Genomic DNA, 21272 nt, shown 5'->3' on the forward strand with positions numbered 1-21272 from the left:
GGCAGAGAAGTGGGAAAGCTTTGTAGTAAGAAAAAAGGAAGGCTTCAGGTATGCTCTGAGTAAAGATTGTAGGCATGAGGGCTTACTAGAAGCAAAGCATCTTATGTGATTGGTTGGGAAGCATTATTCAAATTCTGGCTGTTTGAGGCTGGTTACTACAGGGGTTATTTTGGCTTCCTGGACTGATTGCTACAGATAGTAGTTTGAACTCTTGGACTGGTTATTGCAGATAGTGGGTTGGTTTCCTGGACGGGCTGCTGCAGATTGTGGGTCAGCATTCTATTTTTCTATATGGTTTGGCCATTGTCCATGTGTATATTCAGTCTCTTGGGTGAACAAGGTAGGAAGATGATGTCTGCTTCACAGGAATTCAAGTCTACAGGTTCAGATGCGTTATAGCTACCCAGGTACTGAGAGCTTACAGATACCATACCTATGAAAAGTCACAGAGCAAAGGAGACCTCAGATGAACTCCCAGGCTTGTTGGTTGGTTGGTTGGTTTCTAAGAGGATACTGGAATAACTCATAAAGGGACACTAGCTGATAGTCTGTGAGTGCTGAGAAGGAAGCAGAGACTCTTAACTTGGGGAAGATCACTAGGAAGGTTGAGCATACAAAAAAATGTTCCCATGATTTTCTTTGGGACCAGATGGAGAAAACTGAACTGGTGACAAAACAATTATGGGAGTTTTAGCTCAGAACAAGGAGACCTCAGATAACTGATGACTAAGTCATCGTCCACCTGAAGAAAGGTCTCTTATGACTATGATCAGCGTTTGGTTCAAAATTTTTTAGAAAACTAAAGAGGAGAGGAATAGTCTATCATAATTAACCATATATTTTTACTCTATTGTTCTTCTGTCAAACACACAGCAGCAGGCAAGGCCAAGGCCAAGGCCAACTCCTAACTGATTTGACCAGTAAAGATACAACATGCCATTTTTAGATTTATATAATAATGTATTACTTACATAAACAGCAAAAGAAAGAGTAGCCAAATATCCCAGTTCCCCAAGTCCTTGTCCCACACACCAAAAACAATGACACGGAAACGAAAGGGGGCTGGATGACTGCAACGTGGGTTGTGGGATACGCCTTGCTGAGGAGACAATTTTAGACTGCAGCTAAACAGTATTATAGTCTGCAGTTATAACCTGAGGAGAGTGGGGCAGAAAGCCTCATACCTCATCAGAATCTGGGAGGCAATGACAAATTCTCTCATGGCAGCCTCCCACGGGGATAGGGACAGAAGTGGGAGATGGCCTCAAAATCTTGTAAAGTTCCTCTCATCCTCTCATGTTCTGGAATGATCACAAGATGATCTGCCAAGACTCAAATCAGCTATAGTTCAAGCCTTTGCCTGCACGGCCTATATAGATGTGCGTGAAATTGCCAGGGCACCATGGTAGAGCCATTCCCCTACAACTTTACCTCCTAACTTCTAACACAGAAAGAATTCTCGGGAGCATAAGTCACCACATAGGTCATCAGACACTCTAATTAATTGTACAGATAGAGGATTGGGCCAAATATATTCCATTTGTCTTAGGTAGCACTGGACAAAAGTGACCATGATTACGCCTCACAGTAGTATAACCAGGCTCACTGGAGGAAAGACCATGTCAGGCTCCACACCCAGAGCCAAGCCAACTAAATGTGTCATTAATCCAGGTGAGACAAGAAAAACTAGCAATGGCACATACCCCAGCTAAACTGGCTAGCAAAAAATCCAGGGCAATACAATTGTCCATTACCATTCATGCTAGAGAATTGAGAAAAATCACTGATCTGTGAAAAATGTACAAGAGAGTCCAACATAACAGTATGAGGCTAAAGGGAATCACGTCAATGTCCACAAAGTTAATCCTGTTCTATTGTTTCTTGATGAGGCTGTTCCTTTCTGGAGTCAATGGCTGTTGGGAGGGTTCTGAGTTTTTAAACTAAGATCATCTGCTGGCCAGTAGTCAAACTGAGGGTAGTGGCAAAAGCCTGGGTTAAATCGGCCAGATATCTCACAGACAAAACCTAAGATAGATTAACGATCCCTCCCTCTGCCCCTGACTTCAGAGTCTAAGGTGTTTTCTTCTTCCCAACCAGGGTTGTTCCTCTCCTTCCACAGCCACATGATCATTACGACCAGTCTCTGCAACAATTACTTCACCTTTTCCCCAATCCTCCCCATGTCTTCCCACACTATACGCTTCAGCTCATCCCTAGTTAGCTCAGAAGTTCCTACTTATAAAACGTGTAACACCCTAGACCATCTCCCACCCTCTGACACGTGAGTCATGCCAAAATCACCTTAGGAGTTATCACCTCATAATTCATGATCATTATAATCATTTTCTATAATTGCCTAAATCCAGTTACAACTATAATTTCCCACCTGAGTACTGATTTCACTATAAGTTTTGGTTTCCATTTTCGTTCATGTCAAGGTATTTTCTAATTTCTCTTGCAAATGCTTCTTTCAAGAAAGCATTAGGAAGCTTGAACATGGATTCTTGCAGACTCCATGTGTGTCGTTTTCCCTTATGATTTGCCTATGTATCCTTAGTACGCCACTGTAATAAATCTTAGTCATGAGTAAAACTATATGCTGAGTCCCGTGAGTTCTTCTAGGGAATCTCTGAATGTGAAGGTGGTCCTGGAGATCCCTGATATGGGTTATGAGAACTAGATGGCATAAAACATGTAAAGCATTTGGTGTAATTCTTGGCTCATGGTAAATTCTCAAAATAAGAATGGTAAAATTCTTAAATGGTAAAAAATAAGTAGTCACGGTGGCAATGGGGATGACCAGCACAGGGCCATGAACAGAATAGGCACCCAATGTCAATTATTCCAATCCCCATCCTACTCCTTCACTCTCTTCCCCTATATGCCCTCATATCTCTTAGCCTCTTAGTGAATGAACAGCCCAATACCTTCATAATGGCATCTCATTGTCGGCAAGTACCTCAAGTTCAGCCTCCTGTTTGATATAGCAGAACAGCAGGGCCCAGAAAGGTGAAATGAAATGTCCCATATCATGTCGTGAGTTGGTGACAGAGTTGAGACAAGAATCCAGGTTTGCCCTTTAAGTCCTACACTGGCTTCACTGTCACCTGGTACATGAGATGCAGACTAGGAGTAAGGTAATTAACCTGGGGCCAGGCTGTCAAGAACCCAGGTGCTATGGATGGGTTTCCTTCTCTTCCTGGAAAAAGGAAAACTTGAAAGCTAGGGAGGAAGAGGAACCATAAATAAGCCCAACTCTAAGTTAAATGAGACTACTTTCTGATCTAAAGGTAGAGTGAAATAATTTTTTTCCCTGCATCTCCATTTGAAAGGTACTGCTATTGACTCCTAGGGGTGAGGCAGTGGGCAAGAAGTGGCTAGCACTGGAGGAGGAGTCAATATCACCCAGAATTGGAACAAAGGGCAAACAAGACTCAAGGGATAGCCAGTGTATCCGGTCTAGAGCATGCCCAGAGGAACCACAGCAGGTAAACGGAATTCTTTGGCCGGTGCACAGTTGCTTAAAGTTCTGGGCCATTTATAGAATGAAAAGACATGAGATCTGACGGCACCAGAAACCCACTTGAGCCCTGTGGGTCAACCCACTCAACCCAGGGACTTCCCTGGTGGTCCAGTGGTTAAGACTCCACGCATCCCTGGTGGGGGAACTAAGACCCCACATCCCACATACCGTGCAGCGCGGCCAAAAAAAAAAAAAAAAGAACTCAACCCACCCTCCGGCCCACCATGTAATGTGCAAATGAGGGGAGCAACAGAGGAGCACAAAAGATGTTAAAGGATAACAGAAAGGGCGGGCTCGTATAAGAGGAGAATTCCCAGGCTTGTGGCCTTAAGTGGTGGCTTCTCTCAGCGCGCGCGCGTTGGAAACAGCAGCGGCCTAAGCAGATAGATTAGGGGGTCCCCTGAGAAAGAGAACAAAGAATGACCTTCTTGAGAACCCATTTTGGCCTAACCCATTTTGTGATCTAAGCCTGGCTACAACGCTTGCCCTTGAACAGGTCTCAGTAATTAATGATCTTAAAGGAGGGAATGTAGAAACATGGGAGGAGCAGTCAAGAAACCATGGTGCAGGGCTTCCCTGGTGGCGCAGTGGTTGAGAATCTGCCTGCCAATGCAGGGGACACGGGTTCGAGCCCTGGTCTGGGAAGATCCCACATGCCGTGGAGCAACTGGGCCCGTGAGCCACAACTACTGAGCCTGAGCGTCTGGAGCCTCTGCTCTGCAACAAGAGAGGCCGCGATAGTGAGAGGCCCGCGCACCGCGATGAAGAGTGGCCCCCACTTGCCGCAACTGGAGAAAGCTCTCGCACAGAAACGAAGACCCAACACAGCCAAAAATATAAATAATAAATAAATAATAAATTAAAAAAAAAAGAAACCATAGTGCAGCCTTGGGGCAGGGTCCTGGTTCCTCAAGGGATATACATAATAACATATCTTTGAGTTCTGCAGGAACTAAGGCTCCCCCCCACCCAGGTGGAGGATGGAATTAAGATGTCAACCCTCCCGAATTCAATCAACTAAAGCTTGGACTCTGTCAACCTTTGCCCCGATTCTATGCTAAATTCTGCTCCCCTCAAGCCCCCTCATGAATATGCATGAAATATGCATGTCTCATTAGCTTAAACCTTCCCCAACTTTGCTGTTCAGGGTGACACTGCTTTGGGAAAGAGCTCTGGTGTTCTCCTTACTTGCTGCAGGTAATAATAAAGCCTTCCTTCTCCCGATCACAGTGGACGGGAAGGAGTCAGCCCTCTCCGACAAGTTCCCCCCCGCCAGCCCCACTCCCTTACTGATTGCTCCGCAGACGAAATGAGAGACACACAGCCCTCTGAGCAAAGTTCCGCCGACTTACGGACAGAGGGCGCCTCCGGACCAAGAACTGCCTGCGGCGCCTACCTAAAGACGCCTTTATGGAGAGGGCGGGGGCCGGAAGTACGTCACCGCCTTTCCGGCCCTCAGGCCCCAAGGCCGCTCTAGCAGGCCCGGAGGTCGCCTATGCTTATCGTTGCTCCTCCGCGACTGCCCCGCCCACCATGGTGACTCCGCCCCCACCCTCACCCGGAGGTGCGGCTGGAGTGGGGAAGGCTGAGACTAGCTGCAGGCTTGCGGTGCTCACTCTGCGCCGCTGGGCCCCGGCCACTCCGGAGGACTGGGAAGGCAGCCGCGTGGGCCGATTTCCCCAGGGGCAGGCCAGCCTCCACCTGCTGGTCCATCTGGCCACCCTTCAGTGGCCCGGACCCAGACGAACGGGTGGCTGGACCTGCTGGCGTGGGAAAGGCTCAGTGCAGCGTGATGGGTCAAAGCCAGAAACCGCACTGAGCTGGAGACTCTTCCCCCTCCTCTGAGCACTCCGGCCACATAGGCTCCCTTGGGACGACCCTGCCACATGCCTTAGAAGCACGTCCCCTACACCCTTACACACAGCACACAGCACACATTGACCTGGCCTTGTCCTCCGGGTCCCCACTTAATTACCACCTGACCAGTGTGGCCTCCCTGACTCCCCACCCTCCTTCCCGCTCTGCCCTTTTTTTTTTTTTTTTAATTTATTTATTTATTTTTGGCTGCGTTGGGTCTTTGTTGCTGTGCGCTTCTGTAGTTGCCGCGAGCGGGGGCTACTCTTCATTGCAGTGCACAGGCTTCTCATTGAGGTGGCTTCTCTTGTTGCGGAGCACGGGCTCTAGGTGCCCGGGCTTCAGGAGTTGTGGCTCGCGGGCTCTGGAGCGCAGGCTCAGCAGTTGTGGTGCACGGGCTTTGTTGCTCCGCGGCATGCGGAGTCGTCCCGGACCAGGGCTCGAACCTGTGTGCCCTGCGTTGGCAGGCGGATTCTTAACCACTGCGCCACCAGGGAAGCCTCCTATTCTGCCCTTCTTTGCAGCGCTTAACACAATTGTAATTATATGCTTCTTCAGTCAAGGCCATAAACTCCAAGAGGGCAGGGACAGGGTCTATCTCATTTAGGGTTGTAGCAAAATTTCTGGCAATTGAGTGCACATTAAATATCTGTTGAATAGATAGAAGTTGCTGTTCCAAGCAAGGGGGGAATGAATGGATGAGTGGGTGTGAGTGAATGAATGAATAAATGAAGGTGAGAATGAATGTAAGATGGTGCTGCCATCCATTAAAAACTGAGGGACAAAGTTCAGCTTTTTGGAGTTGACCCACAGTTTCTGATTATATATATATATATATATATATATATATATATATAATTTTTTTTTTTTTTTTTTGGCCGCACATCTTGCAGAATCTTAGTTCCCTGACCAGGGATTGAACCCGGGACACCACAGTGAAAGCACCAAGTCCTAACAACTGTATCACCAAAGAATTCCCTTTCTTTTTTTATGTTTTTAAAAATTTATCTATTTATTTATTTTTATTTTTGGCTCTGTTGGGTCTTTGTTGCTGCACGCAGGCTTTCTCTAGTTGGGGCTACTCTTCGTTGTGGTGCGCGGGCTTCTCACTGAGGTGGCTTCTCTTGTTGCAGAGCACAGGCTCTAGGCACACGGGCTTCAATAGTTGTGGCTCCTGGGCTCTAGAGCGCAGGCTCAGTAGTTGAGGCGCACGGGCTTATTTGCTCCGCGGCATGTGGGAATCTTCCCAGACCACGGCTAGAAGCCGTGTCCCCTGCATTGGCAGGCGGATTCTTAACCACTGCGCCAGCAGGGAAGTCCCGGGAATTCCCTTTCTGACCATATTCTAAGGCTAAGGAGAGTTGGTGGAGCTGAGTACTTGCTGTGGTTGCCATGAGCAATCAGAGAGGACTTCGTGGAGGCAGAGTGTGGATGCTTTCAGCTCCCTTCTGGGAGGAGCTGCACAAGGCAAAGGGAGCTCCCTCAAGAGGGGATGTAGGAATCTTATGGTCATCTGAGGAGACAAAGTCCTGTTTGCAGGTCATTTAGGAAGTTAAAGAGTAACTTGGGGGTTATCAGAGCTGGTTGAATCGAGTCTGAACCTCATCACCTATTGCAACAATGAGCTGGGTTGGTTGACTAAACCCTGAGAGTCAACGGCACAGCTTTCCCCTTCTTGGGCCTGCTGGCAGGGACCTGGCCTGACATCTCACAGAAGGTCCCCAGTAAACTGTCAACTCACCTCACCCACGCTAGAGCAGGTGTCAGAAAAAGTCCCCACTACACTCTGAACCTAGATCCTTATTGTAAAATAAAGCAGTTTGTTTGAAGTCCCTATCATCTCTGACACTTCATAATTCCAAGATTCCCAGTCTGTATTTCTTGCTAGAGAAGTATGCAAGCCAATTGGCGAGAGGCTTGGGGACTGAAGTCTGAGCCTGTGCTTGAAGGGTCCTCTGTCTGGGAGGTTCTGTGGGTCTTTTAAAGATAAGGAAGGGGTGGATGTGAAACTTAGTAAGTGCTCGGTGCACTTCTGCTGAATGAACTAGCAAATTAATGAATACATGAATTCATGAGTAAATAAAGGAATGAATAATCAGTAAGTCACGGGGGTGAGGATGGAGTCAAGGAAGGCTTGGCAGAGAAGATGCTGGAGCTGGGTCTGAAAAGGTCAGGACAAAGCCTGAAGCTGGTGAGGGGGCTGTGACCATAGCTAGAGGTTTCCTTCTGGGCTTTTTCCTAGTCCCGCCTCCTCCTCCCACATGACAAGGTCCTAACAAAATCCAGGGGAACGTTTTGCTCCCAGGTACTGTCTCGCCAGGGTTATTTACTGTAACTTGCAGTCACCGGGCAAGGTCCAGGTGGACAGATTTTTCTACCCTCAAATTGTCAAGACCTCCCAAACTCTCTGGCACCCAGAGAACAACGTGTCCAGAGCTCAACCTGGAAGAGCACAGCCATGGTGCTCTGGGGTCTGTTGCTGGGAGCTCTGATGGTGGCCACTGTGGCGTATCTGTGCCTGCAGGAGCTGCTCCGGCAACAAAGACCCAAGGAGCCCCCTCTGGATAAGGGCTCCGTGCCCTGGCTGGGCCATGCTCTGGCTTTCCGGAAGAATATGTTTGAATTTCTGAAGCACATGCGGGCTAAACACGGGGACATATTCACGGTGCAGCTAGGGGGCCAGTACTTCACCTTTGTCATGGACCCTCTCTCCTTTGGCCCCATCCTCAAGGATACGCAGAGAAAACTAGACTTTGTGGAGTATGCGGAAAACCTGGTGCTAAAGGTATTTGGATACTGCTCCGTACCGGGAGACTACCAGATGATACACTCAGCCAGCACCAAGCACCTCATGGGGGATGGCTTGGAGGAGCTCAACAAAGCCATGCTGGACAGCCTGTCCTTGGTTATGCTGGGGCCCACGGGCCCCAGTCTGGATGCCAGTAGCTGGCGTGAGGATGGCCTCTTTCACTTCTGCTACAACATCTTGTTCAAGGCCGGCTACCTGAGCTTGTTCGGCTACACAAAGGACAAGGAGCAGGACCTGCTACAGGCAGAGGAATTATTCGTGCAGTTCCGCAAGTTCGACCGCCTGTTCCCCAGGTTTGTCTACTCCCTGCTGGGGCCCCGGGAGTGGCTGGAAGTGGGCCGGCTCCAGCGTCTCTTCCACAAGACGCTCTCTGTGGAACACAACATGGAGAAGTACGGCATAAGCAACTGGATCACCTATATGCTTCAGTATCTGAGGGAGCAGGGAGTCGCCCCAGCCATGCAGGACAAGTTCAACTTCATGATGCTCTGGGCCTCCCAGGGTAACACAGGGCCTACCTCCTTCTGGGCCCTCTTGTTCCTCCTGAAGCATCCAGAAGCCATGCGGGCTGTGAGGGAAGAGGCCACCCAGGTCCTGGGAGAGGCCAGGCTGGAGGCCAAGCAGTCCTTCAACTTTAAGGTCAGTGCCCTGCACCGCATGCCGGTGCTGGACAGCGTGATGGAAGAGACACTGCGGCTGGGGGCGGCGCCGACCCTCCTCAGGGTGGTGAACGATGACCACAGCCTGAAGATGGCCAGTGGGCAGGAGTACCTGCTCCGCAGTGGAGACATCCTGGCCCTCTTCCCTTATCTCTCAGTGCACATGGACCCCGACATCCACTCCGAGCCCACCACCTTCAAGTACGATCGCTTCCTCACCCCCAGCGGCAGCCGAAAAGTGGACTTCTACAAGGCAGGCAAGAAGATCCACCACTACACCATGCCATGGGGCTCGGGTGTCTCCATCTGCCCTGGGAGGTTCTTGGCCCTCAGCGAGATGAAGCTCTTCGTCCTGCTCATGGTCACACACTTTGACCTGGAGCTGGTGGACCCTGACACACCTGTGCCGCCCGTGGACCCCCAGCGCTGGGGCTTTGGCACCACACAGCCCAGCCACGACGTGCGATTCCGCTACCGCCTGCGCCTGTGGAGTGAGCTCTGCCCAGGTGGCCGCAAGCCTGGCTAGGGGGTTCCCTTGGGGTCTCCACCTCCTCTCACCCCTCTGAAGCCCCAGACCACCCCTTCCTCTGGCCTGCTTGCCCTCTCTGCTCTTCGGCCTCCTTCTAGTCACCTCACAGGCTTATTCTTCTCTCTTTAAAACACTGTCTCTCACAGTGGATTCTGCAGAAACTGCGTCTCACAGGAAGTCCAGGGAAGGGGCAGTATCTGTGGGCAACTCAGTTTGGGGGCTAATACAGGCCTTGACAAGTCCTGCAGTATAGACACTGGTTACGGTGGGCAATGCAGCATCTTGCAAACGTTTAGTTTCCACCCTCCCACTCTGCTTTGTTTTTTTTCCCTCAACACTTATTCCACATCCTGTGGAATTCAGGGTTTAGGACAGTGTCATCCAATAGCAGTACGAGGCAAGCCACATGCATAATTCTTAATTTCCTAGTTGACACATTTTTTAAAAAGTAAAAAGAAAGAGGTGAAATTCATTTTTATACTATATTTTACTTGACCTGATATATCTAAAATATTAGCATTTCAACAGGGAGTCAATATAAAGGTATTAATGAAATATTTTTACATTTCTTCTTCCCTTCAAAATCTGGTATGTACTTTTTAACGCTTGATACTGAGCATATCTCAGTTCAGACTAGCCCCATCCTAAGTGCTCAATAGCCACGTGGGGCTAGTGGCTTCTGTATTGGATAGAGCAGCTCTAGAGAAGGGCTGCCTTTCATGTAGGAGTTGTTCAAGGTCCCTCTTCTGTGCCCTCCTCTCCCCTCTGCACGCCTACCTTGGGTGATCTCAACCCCTCACTTGGTTTCCACAGCCATCGCTGAGCTCAGAGCTCTCTGCTAACTCCAGACCCCCAATCTCCCCACAGGGGTCTCACAGCACCTCTGACTCAGTTCGGCCCACGCAGAACTCAGCATCTGTCCCCCAAACCTCTGCCCTGAACCACCTGCTTCTCCTGATTTCCCTGCCTCTCTTTACTTGGGACACCACCATCCACCCCCTCCCCCAAGGCAGATACAGAGGAGACACACTGGCTCCTCCCTTTCTCTCCCCCATAGGGAGAGAGTTCTGTCAGCCCGACCCCCTGTGGTGCCACTGAACCTTGTCCCCCCCTTCCCCCCCCCACCCCCCACTGCCCTTCTCATAGCTCAGAACTCGACATTTCTCTCCACGTGGGGCCTGTGGGCCCTCTGTTTACCCTGCTGCCAGAGACTTTTTTTTTTTCCAAAAGCACCTCTGGGTGTCCCCCTTTTACTTTTCTGGCTCCCCATCACCTCCACACACCTGACATTTAAGTTTTGCCACAGTTGGTCCCCAAATTTTCAATCCAGTGCAATTCAACTTTGGCAACTTTCTCCGGTGGCACTGTCTGTAAAGTACAGGGCTCGCTTTCACTGTTAACCCTGGTGCGAGCTACTCCCGGAAGCCTTCTTTTTTTTTTTTTTTTTTTTTAAATTTGGGTGATTTTCTTTTTATTTTTTAAAAGTTGTATGAAATTGTTCCAGATACATTTTCTGGGAATGAGTTTTCCCGGAAGCCTTCTTGAACCTCGCCCATCCCATCCTCTGGCCAGAAATGGCCTCCATCCCCTGGATCTGATCTCCCCTACCACCGAGTGTATCACAGCACATCTGTTATGTCATTGCTTTCTGTGTCCTGGTTTCTGCCTCCTGCCCCCTGCTCCAGACTGGAGCCCATAGGGCTTGGTATCTTATCCCTTCATCTCTGACCCCAATTCCCTAAATGTAGATTAAATTACAGAAACATGACTTCCAGACTCGGCTAATTTACTTCATGTCCTCAAATAATTTCCTTCCCCTCCCACCTTCACTCAGCTTTCCGGCCTGTGAAATGGAGACAATCCCTGTTGCCAGGCGTGCTTACCAGGGCTGGGAGAGAGTGAGAGGGTGCTACTGCCAGAGCTGCAGCGGGCTGACGGCAGGGCCCTGGCTGGGGCTGGGATAGGAAGGGTAGTGACCGTGGAAGCTGATAGAGCGTCCTGGAGAAGGGAGGCCCAGGCAGCATGGATCCCTGTGGGAAGTATGCAGTCTTAGCCGGAGGTAACTCCTGGAGGAGACAGTATGTCTCTCACAAAAAGCAAAGCCCTTACCTTGGAATGCACTCTTTTTCCCAGGCCTGAGGAATGTAAAAGAGATTAACAAAGCTATCTCAAGCCAGGAGACCTCAGGGAACTGAGAGTCCTGGTTGTTCGTTATGGCTGGGGGCTGTGTGTGAGCCTGGTTAAGGGAAGATAATGTTCAAGGATAGTTGTTGTAAACTTGTTGACGTCCGTGGTGACGTGGTGGTGACTGAACTGAGATAAGCAATAAGCAATTCTATGGGTTCATTGTCTAATAATGAGTTCCTCTTCTGTCTATTTAAGATTCAGTAAATTCTAAATAAAGTGCCTTGCAACCATCAGTTGTCTTGGTCCTTCTGACCCCATACTCACGGTGCTATTCAGTCCCTTACCCCTCTCCAGGACCTGGAAGACCCCCTGCGGTGGCTGGACCGTCGCAGATCCCCTGCAGGGACCACCCAGGGGGGCTTCTCTCTGCTACCCCAACCCTACACCTCTGACTGGCCTCTTCCTTTGTCTTAAGGTTGCCTGTTTTGCCCCGAGTTTGGCCAGGATAACAGGCTGTTAGACTGGGCAGGGGCCGGGCCGGGGACAGGAGTCTGTCCCCACTAGCTGTGTGACTCTGGGCTGGGGCCTGCCTCTTTCTGGGTCTAGCTGCCCCAAGATGGTGACATCTGCCCAGAGCCTGATAGGGTTCTGACTGGCTAGGAGAAGCCAGACATCTGACCCCCTTCCACAAGGGCCAGGGGCGCAAGGAGAAGAGCCCCGTGGGGAGCACAGGAGAGGGAGAAGGGGGCTTGGAGGCCAGGACGTGTCTCTGGGCAGCTTACCAGCAACCTCCTCCACGCAGCCAGGCCCTGTGCCAGAGCAGGTGTGGGAACAGGGGTAAAGACCCAGGGCTTCCCCACACCTCCTTGGCCCTGCCCGGACCTGGGTGCTGCATCCCTTCATTTTCCACACACCCAGAGGACTGTGGACCAGGAGCCGGGCCTGTGGACAGGCTGGGACGGGGCTGCGGGCCCGAGCCCACTAAGTCGGGACAAAGAGGCCTCAGCTGAGAGTGACCACGTGCAGATGTCCCAGGAACTGCATGGATCCTGTGATCGGTTTGAGGGTCTACCTGGGACCGAGGGAAGCCTCAGGGGAGTCAGGTGTGAGGTGAAGACGCGCGTACCATCCCACAGTCAGGGATGTCCACCATAACAACAGGCCCCCCCCTGCAAGAAAGTGGCGAGCAGCCAGGACTAGCCTTTGCACGTGGAGGCCCATGCCCACCTGCTGGCAGGAGAGGGGCCCGTGGCACCTGTAGTTGTATTCCCCCTGGCCTGGGGACTGCTGGACACACCCTCCACAAGGGCACCCTTCCTGCCCCGGCAGAGGCCTCGGGGCAGCGAAAAGACTGAGACCCACAAGGACGCATCTAGTCGCTTCCTGTCCTCACCCAGCAGTTCTGTCTGAGAACCCCTCATTTCTGCACCAATTTTTTTCTCCCTCTGTGTATCCTCTCTGAGGATAGCTTATAACAAAGCAAGATCAGGAATGACGTGCCCGTGGTGGAATTGCAGGCCTCTAGGAAAATAAAGAGATATGTTTCTATAGGCAGTAACTGCTGTGAACGCTCACACCACACTTCACAAGGTGGAAGGTGGGCAGCCCTGTTCCCAAGCAGAGCCATGCCCGCCCTTCTCCCTGGCTCAGCCGGGCGGGACAGTCTCCCTTGCCTCAGAGCCTGAGAGCCAAGAGAATCCTGGGGGCTTTCCTCAGACCTCAGGTAGGAAATACAGGTATGTTGGGCAGTGCAGACGGGAAGCCAAGCCTCGGGGTGGGCAGAGAGTGGCAGGAGGAACCAAGGTCCAGGCTGGGAAGTCAGGTCAGGATGGAGAGGGCACTGTCCTGGCTCTCTCCATCCTGACCTGTGTATGAGAGCCAACCCCCAATTCACTCCCTGACCAGTGCCAGCGAACCTTCTCACAAACTGCGCCACACTCAGAGCCCTCACTGTGGTCAGCTGTGGTGTATGGCAACTAGACAGTGAGAGGGACCAATGGGCCACCTGCAGCCAGGCCTTCTCCTCCCCTTTAGGCACAGGCTTCAGGGCACTACGTCTTATACACCTGTTATTTACAGAGAGCACACACCCACACTTAACGCAGCCGGAGAAAGGCACATAGGAACACACGGAAAACCCACGGGCACATACTCAGACCCACATGGACACAGAGACACATTCATGCTAGATCCATAGACACAGCCATATGTGCTCCACACAGCCCCAACAGCAACACAGACACACGCACACAGACCACCCCCCCCCGCACACACGCAAATCCACCAATGCTGGTGACAAGCCCTGCTGGGTGTCCCTTGCCTGGCATACCTTGTCTCATCCCATCTGTGTATCATGGGCACCAAGTCAGAGACTCTGGGAACCTAGATCCTACCAGGACGGCTCAGGCTGTATCTCACCAGTCAGGCTGCCATGCGGGCAGGACTGAGGTCCCCGGTCGGGCAAGATTTCAAGAGCTCTAAAATAGAACGTCACCACCACATCCTCAGACAAACCACCACCTTCACATCCAGAGGATCTTCATTTCCCAGGGGACTGAGTGGGCGCACAGTCTTTCCTGACAGCGGGGAATCTGGGGCCTTGGGGAGAGAGAACCAGAGGCACTAGAGCTGACACAGTGGGAAAAGTCAGCCAGGTCAACTCAGGCAACATCCAGGGACAGCCCTGCTCATGACACATGTGCTGTGACCAGACCATCCAAGCTATTCATTCAAAAAAAAAAAAAACGTAGTGAGCACCTACTACATTCCCAGCACTGACTGAAGCATGGGGGATGCAGATTTTACACCAGGCAGAGTCCCTACTCCCCTAGAGCTTACGTTCACCCAGCCACATGTCCTCCTGGTCTCCATTCTATCCATCTAAAGGTTTCCTTCTGAGCACTACTGTCTGCCAGGCTCTGGGCTGGGTTTTGCAGGACAGACATGGCAGGACATGGCAGGTTGTGCCAGGTGGCTCTTGGGGGTAGGAGAAAGCAGTGATGCTTTAGAAGCTCAGGAAAGAGAGATGGCACTGTAGGCCAGGGGCTCCCCGGGGAAAGGCTTCTCAGTGGACGTGTCAGTGGGCAGGAAGGATGCCAACCGTGGGAGACATGAGGCACCCAGGCAGGGCATATCCGTCAGGAATCCTTAGATCGCAAGTAACAAAACACCACCACCCCAAACTGGAAAGGAATTTATTGGTTCGTATCACCGTCAAGTCCAGGCTTGGGATGAGCTTCAGCCGTGCCTTGATTCTAGGGCTCGAGCGCTGCCCCCAGGATCTGCTCACTCACTGCTGTCACCTCACCTTCTGAAGTTCGAACCAATGAAGGAGCAGCTCCAGACCTCACATCCCCTTGGCTTCAGTTTCACGCCTCTGTTCTAGCATGCTCTAGTCAAGTTACGTTTCACAAGCTCTGCCTGGGTCATGTGCCCATCCATAAATGAATCACTGTGCCAGGGAAACATAAGGTCGTCACTGGTCAAAGACCCATGCTCTACCCAACCTCTACCCAAAGCACAGGGCAGAGTGACCCCGGAGTGGTTTCCCAGAGCAAGTAGGATTCAGTTACACAACAAGGGTGAGGGGATACCTGGCTGGAAAATGATCCCTGTTCCATAAGGGAGCCGGAAAGCGTAAAAGCAAAGACGGGAACGTGCAGGAAAGAACAATGGGTGTGGCAACCAGGAAATGAAAAGGGAGGTGAAGGAGTACAAGGGTGAAATGGTGTATGGGATTCTAATTGTGAAAGCTCCAGCCTTAAATTGGACAAAGGTTCTGGACTTGGTAGTGCAGGGTCTAGGGAGCCCTGAAGGCTCCTGAGACGGGGCGTGGGAGGCAGAGGGAGGCAGATGCTCCTGGACCACCAGGAACACGTGCTCACTCTGCCTCCCACCCGCAGACTCCCATGTGTGGAGCACCTCCAGCCCCTCCTGACTGCCAGACCCCGGAGCCACCATCAAGGCTGTGATAGTAAACAATCTTGCAATAATATTTCCCCAGCTGAGCCACAGGGAAGGCGGCAGTCTGGTGGGTGGCAGGCCTCGGGCTGCTCTGAGGGGGATGGGAGAGACGGCTGAGGGTGTTGTGGTTACTCTGGCTGCTGGGTGTAGGTTAGATGACAGGAGAGCACGAGGATAGGAAGCACAGGGGTCAGCTGGGAAACTGCGGCAGCCATTCAGGCCAGCGAGTGTGGCGTCCTGGCAGGCAGTGGAGAAAGAGGAGGGAGAAGACAGGAGAGAGCGAACGCTGCTGATGGCTGAGGACCAAGAACTGGCTTGTTCAGCAACACGGTCACTGAGACCTCTGAAGGGAGGGCTTCGGTGGATGCGCAGCTGAGCTGGGTCCCATCTGCTCTCGTGGACGGCGGTGTGGCCACTCAGGCTGAATTCTTCCCCGCGTCCCCCTTGTCGGGGGAGCCCTCAGCCTGCCTCTCCCCGAGGTCATTCATGCCAGTTATATCTTCTTGGCCACTGAGCCTACGACTCTCAGAACAGCTGGACGGTGGGGCCTGGGCAAGGTAAGGAGCCTGGTGTCGTCGGAGCACAGTGGCCAGGAGAGCCTTGAGGTACTGGCGGAAGCGGCGGCTGGAAAACGCATAGAGGACGGGGGTGAAGCAGCAGTGGAGGAAGGCGATGCTCTCTGTCACCTGCAGCGCGTAGTCCAGGCGCTGGCTGACCGTGCAGTCCCCAAAGGCTTGCAGGTCCAGCAGCGAGTGCAGAAACAAGGTGACGTTGTACGGGAACCACAGCACAAAGAAGGCCACCACCAGGCCTACGGCCATCCTCAGCGCCCGGCCCTGGCCTGGGGGCCTCAGCCTGGCCAGGACAGAGCCAATGCGGGAATAGAAGAAGATCATGGCAAGGAGGGGGAGGAGAAAGCCCAGGAGGTTCTGCTGGAAGCGGAGGAAGAGCTTCCAGATGGTCCCATGCCCCCCCAAAATCCGCAAAGCAGCCCCACACGCCTGGGGCGTTCTCACGCGTCCTCACAAAGACCATGTCGGGGACGGAGGCAGCCAGGGCCACAGCCCACACGGCGGCTGCGAGGAGCAGGCTCTTGGCCCGGGTCCTCAGCCGGGGGTGGGGCTGAGCGCAAGCAGTCTCCAGGTGCTCGTCCAGGCCCAGCACAAAGACCAGGCCATAGAAGAGGGGCAGAAAGACTCTGCCGAACGACAGCGCCTCGTCCTTCCTGCAGAGCATGAAGGCCACGTCGCGCAGGTAGTACTCATAGCCATAGAAGGAGCTGCTGTTCTCAGAACCGGCCACCTTGGCGGTGGGTGGCAGAGGAGAGGCGGTGGCGGCCATGGCGGGAGGGCACGTCCAGGGCTGGAGCTCTGTGGGCCAGAGAGCAGTGTGAACAACAGGAGACGAATCCACCCTCTCTCCAAACCCACTTTAGCCACTGCTCTGGGGTGTCCAATAGGCTCTTCGCATTTACGCCAGTAACCCATAGGCTAGCAAGTACGAGAACAAGCATGAGGAGCCCAAGGCTACCACTTAATAGTTATGTCACCTTGGGTAGCTGACTTAACCTCAGGTGTTCTCACAGTACTCACTTCTTTCATGATGGTTTCTCTTCTTTATTTTCCCCCTCATCATTTATAAAGACTGATAACGTCTTTCATGTTTTTCTTTATTATTTAGGGATACCAATTCACTTATTTATTGTGTACATACTCTTCCTCATGCGTGGCTTGGAATTATTCTTCTTTGTGTGGCTTATAATTTTTTTTTTTTTTTAATGAGAGCTTCTCTTCAGTGGGGCTTGTTTTTTCTATAAATACCTAGTGTGTCTACTCTGGCTTTGAGCTCTTTTTACTTCTCTCACTTGAGGGTTTCCCTTCCTTTGGTTATTTTAAAAATATTTTATTTATACATTTAGTTTTATGTCAATATCTTCATTTATAAATATTTAATATTTTAAAAATATTTCATCCACTATTTCTACGTTTTCAGCAGAAAGGTGTGAACCATCATGTCGATAGACTCAGAACTAAACCTAATCCCTCAGTTTCCCCATCTTTAATATGATATTAATTATAGTGCCTTTTCGTGGGGTTCTTGTGAGGCTTAAATGTTATAATGCAGGCAGAGCATTTCGAGCTCTATGAAGAACGCCCAGAACATAGGAGGCACTCAATAAACATTTGCTTAAATTATTGCTTTGCCCAGAGCTGAGTTCATCATCTTCCAAACCAGCCTCTTCTCCTCTCCTTTGTCTATCTAACTGAACAACACCACCAGCTACTTGGTCACCTAAGACTGAAACGTGGGAGACATCACAGACCCCTTCCTCACACCCCTCAACATCACCCTGTGTGTCTCTACCTCTTTACTGCTATCTCCAGGTTCCATAAAAATACATACATGATAAAAATATTTACATGATACTCTTTTAATAAAATTAAGACAAATGAAACATATATATATAACCACCACCACCTCAGGAAGGATATAAATATATGCTGTGAAGGAGCTCAAAGAGATGAAAGACAGGGGAAAGACAGGCACCAGACTGAAGATGGTGGCTGCCTGGGCAGGAGAAGCCAGAGACATGGGATGGAGCAGGTGACTGTCCATGGTCAAGTTCTCTCTGGGCAGCAGTTTCCCAGGTTTTAATTGTACTATTAAACATAATTTTAAAAAGAGAGCCTCACGTGAACCAGTGAAAAACGTGTCATGAACCAAGGATTATGCTCAATCCTGTTCTGTGTTCTAAAAGGAGAGAGACTTCATGTTCAGCACGTTAGATTGTTCACCAATGGGGAAGAGGGTTTGGGGAGGAGAGAGGAAGGAGATAAAAAAGAATCTGTGGCCCAAGCAGGCAATCATGCACAGGCACCAGAATAAGACCTGTAGGCCGGTGATGATAATGGGCCACAAACCCAGAAATACAAATCAACTCCACCTTGTACCTCTGTATTTTAGTTTTTATTCCTTGATTCAAATGAGGTTGAACTTTTAATACACCTAATGTATTATTTTGTATGTATGTCTTCTGTGCATGATTTATTGTTTTAATGGGTGGGATTCTCATTTTATAAGAGGTTTTATATAGTAAAGATTTTAGCTTTTTCCATATATATTGCAAACATTTTCCCCAGTCCTTCCCGGTAGAAGTTTTGCCTGGTTTTTTTTCCAGGTAGAATTTTGAAAGAAATGTTGACTCAGGTCCTCAGCTGACCCTTCTAGTATCCATGACACCGTGACCCTGTGATGGAAATATGCAATTCTGCTGAGGCAGAACCTCTCTCAGGAGAGCCCTGGAGTCCTCCTACTCCTTGAGCCTCTGCCCCACCCTTGGGCTCCTGTCAACTGGTTTCTGTGCCAGATGTTGGGGAAACACAGACGTCCTATCCCCACCCCAAGACCTCGGCCTGGGCGGCTTTAACTAGGGCTGGGCTCTGCTCCTGACTGGCCTCGAGAACTTGGCCCTGTGCCTTCCTTTCCCCGTCCTTCACTCCCTTCCTGTGCATCTGGGCTCTCCTGTCCCTGAGCCCCTCTTTCCTGGGCACCAGTATGGGCACCCCCCACCCCCAGCACATGGCTGGTTTGGAAGCCCGTGAGCTGCTGGCGTTGGGAGGAGGGAGTGCCCTTCTGCACTTGGGCCTGACTAGGGCTTATTAGTCAGGAGTTACCACTAATTAAATACCAGCTCTTCTAGTCTGTTAGCACTGACCTTGATCCTGACCTGGCTTCTGAAAGTCTCTGACTTTTGCTTTAACAAACAACCAAGTCTGATAATTGCTTTGATCAAAGCCAGAAGTCAGGGTCAGCAGGCCCCAGGCTGGACCAGGTCACCTTTACAAGGCTCCCTTCACCTGGAACACTCCGTTCTTCTCCCTCTCGGGGCCTCTGGCCTCCTGATCGTTCACCTTGGGAATCTTTCCACATTCTCTGGACCTCTGGGGCCACCAGCCCCTCCCATCACTTTCATCAATAATACCAACAAGGATGACAACAGCAACCAGCATGTGTCATATGCACATGACAACTGGCCAGGCACCTTCATATCAACTCTGGTAGTCCTGGAAGGCAAACCAGGAAGGAACTGTCAGCCCCACTTAACCCAGGAGCAAAGTAACTTCTCCACAATCACGCAGGTAGTCACTGGCTGAGCTGCATCTGAGCCCCAGGTCTTCAGACTCAGAAACAGTGTCTTGTCCCTGGTCCCATCTCATTCTCGGCCTCTGTTCTGCCCTGTCTAGAAGTTATCAAAAGGGGCCACCTGAGAGAGGTGTGATTTGAGCTCAGGAGGTCTTGGTTGCCCTGGTTTCGCCCTCATTGGCTGGTCCAGCCTCGGTAGATTCCACCATTAATGCCCCCAAGGCTTTATGGAGCCTCCTTGAGAAACGTAGTCTCCCTACGGTCAACAGAGTAGCCTCCCCAAAATATCCACATCCTAATCCCTGAAGTCTGTGGATATGTTACCTTACATATCAAAAGGGACTTGACAGAAGTAATTAAGGATCCTGAGCTAGGGAGAGTACCCTGGATTATCCCGGTGGGGCCACTGTACTCACAAGGTCCTTTACAAGGGAGGCAGGAGTATCCGAATCAGAGAAGGAAATGTGACGATGGAAACAGAGGTCAGAGGGATGCGGTTACAAGACAATGGATGCAGGCAGCCTCTAAAGGCTAGAAGAGGCAGGGAACTAATCCTCCCCTGAGCCTCCGGAAGGAATGCAGCTGGGCTGACCCATTTTAGACTTCTGATCTCTAGAATTTTAAGATAATAAATTTGTGTTGCTTTAAGCCACTGAATTTGTGGTAATTTGACACAGTGGCAATAGGGTCACTTCCGGTGACCCTTTGTGCCCTCCGCATCTCACACTGAGGGAGTGAGAGTGCATGGTGTCCACCTCCTCCAGCTTACAGGTGGGGAAACAGAGACTCAAAGAGAGGGAACTACTTGTGCAAAGCATACAGTGAGTCATCTCCGTACGGCTGCACTGAGCCACAAACCCCATGTCTGACTGCCCTTCGGGTCTCTGTTACCCCACCCCTAACACTCCATCTAGCCCTGTTCTGTTTTCCCTTTTTTTGTTTTTTCACTTTTCCTTGTTACCTGAATTCATTTATTTGGCTTACCCAGAAACACCGTGAGAGGAATGAATTGCAGTGTCAGTTATTCACGTCTTAGCAGATAGTAAGGCAACCCCGAATGAAGCTCTGGAGTAGAGCCTCTGGGGAATCCGGAGAACTAGATAGAGAGGAGGCCGAAAGGAGCAGGGACAGCAAGGGCAAGGTCAGCTGAGCTTCCCGTACAATGAAGCCAAGGGCACAAGGGCAAACTACAGCTTGTCTCTGGGGCAGTAACATCATCCTGAGGCTGCTGGCCTGGGCTGGCTCCAGCTTTAACTTAGCAAGAATCTGGCTGGAGATTAATGTCTTCTCCTGAGGATCCAGGCCTCCCCTCCCCAGGCCTCTCAGAGAAGTCAAAGTTGAGGCAATAAGAGAGAGGATACTGCTATGTCCATCTAGACAGGAAGGTAGCTATGTTAGTTGAGCTCCTTCTCATTTAATCTTCACCATAGTTCTGATAAGCAGTACCATTATGATCCCCATCTTCCAGATGAGGAAACTGAGGCTTGGAGAGGTGAAGCCCAATTGCCCACAGCTTAAGATCAGCAAATGATGGGCCCAGGATTAGATGGCCCTAACAATACAAGGTAGAACTGTAACAGAGAAGAACAAACCTGACTCCACATTGGCTCTGTTGCCTGGCCTTAGCCATGCAGGCTCTGCACCTTTGTCTCATCCAACAGGAAA

General features: G+C 50.9%; 2 protein-coding genes and 1 long non-coding RNA gene across 3 annotated transcripts in view; 2 read left to right on the forward strand and 1 right to left on the reverse strand.

Annotated features, from left to right (window-relative positions):
- LOC309637809 overlaps nucleotides 1-21272 on the forward strand; it is a 201401-nt gene that overhangs the window by 143311 nt on the left and 36818 nt on the right. The gene's annotated exons all lie outside the window — the stretch shown is intronic.
- CYP8B1 (cytochrome P450 family 8 subfamily B member 1) lies at nucleotides 5735-11142 on the forward strand. Its single transcript, XM_082412909.1, has one exon. The coding sequence runs from the start codon at nucleotides 7836-7838 to the stop codon at nucleotides 9369-9371; it is 1536 nt and encodes a 511-aa protein (XP_082269035.1). The 5' UTR covers nucleotides 5735-7835; the 3' UTR covers nucleotides 9372-11142.
- Nucleotides 14682-16834, reverse strand: ACKR2 (atypical chemokine receptor 2). The gene is given in 2 exon segments (XM_082412967.1): nucleotides 14682-16438; nucleotides 16440-16834. Coding segments are annotated over 2 exon segments (924 nt in total). The 5' UTR covers nucleotides 16806-16834; the 3' UTR covers nucleotides 14682-15880.

Source organism: Balaenoptera physalus, assembly GCF_965194825.1.
Source record: "Balaenoptera physalus genome assembly, chromosome: 11".
Lineage (NCBI taxonomy): Eukaryota > Metazoa > Chordata > Mammalia > Artiodactyla > Balaenopteridae > Balaenoptera > Balaenoptera physalus.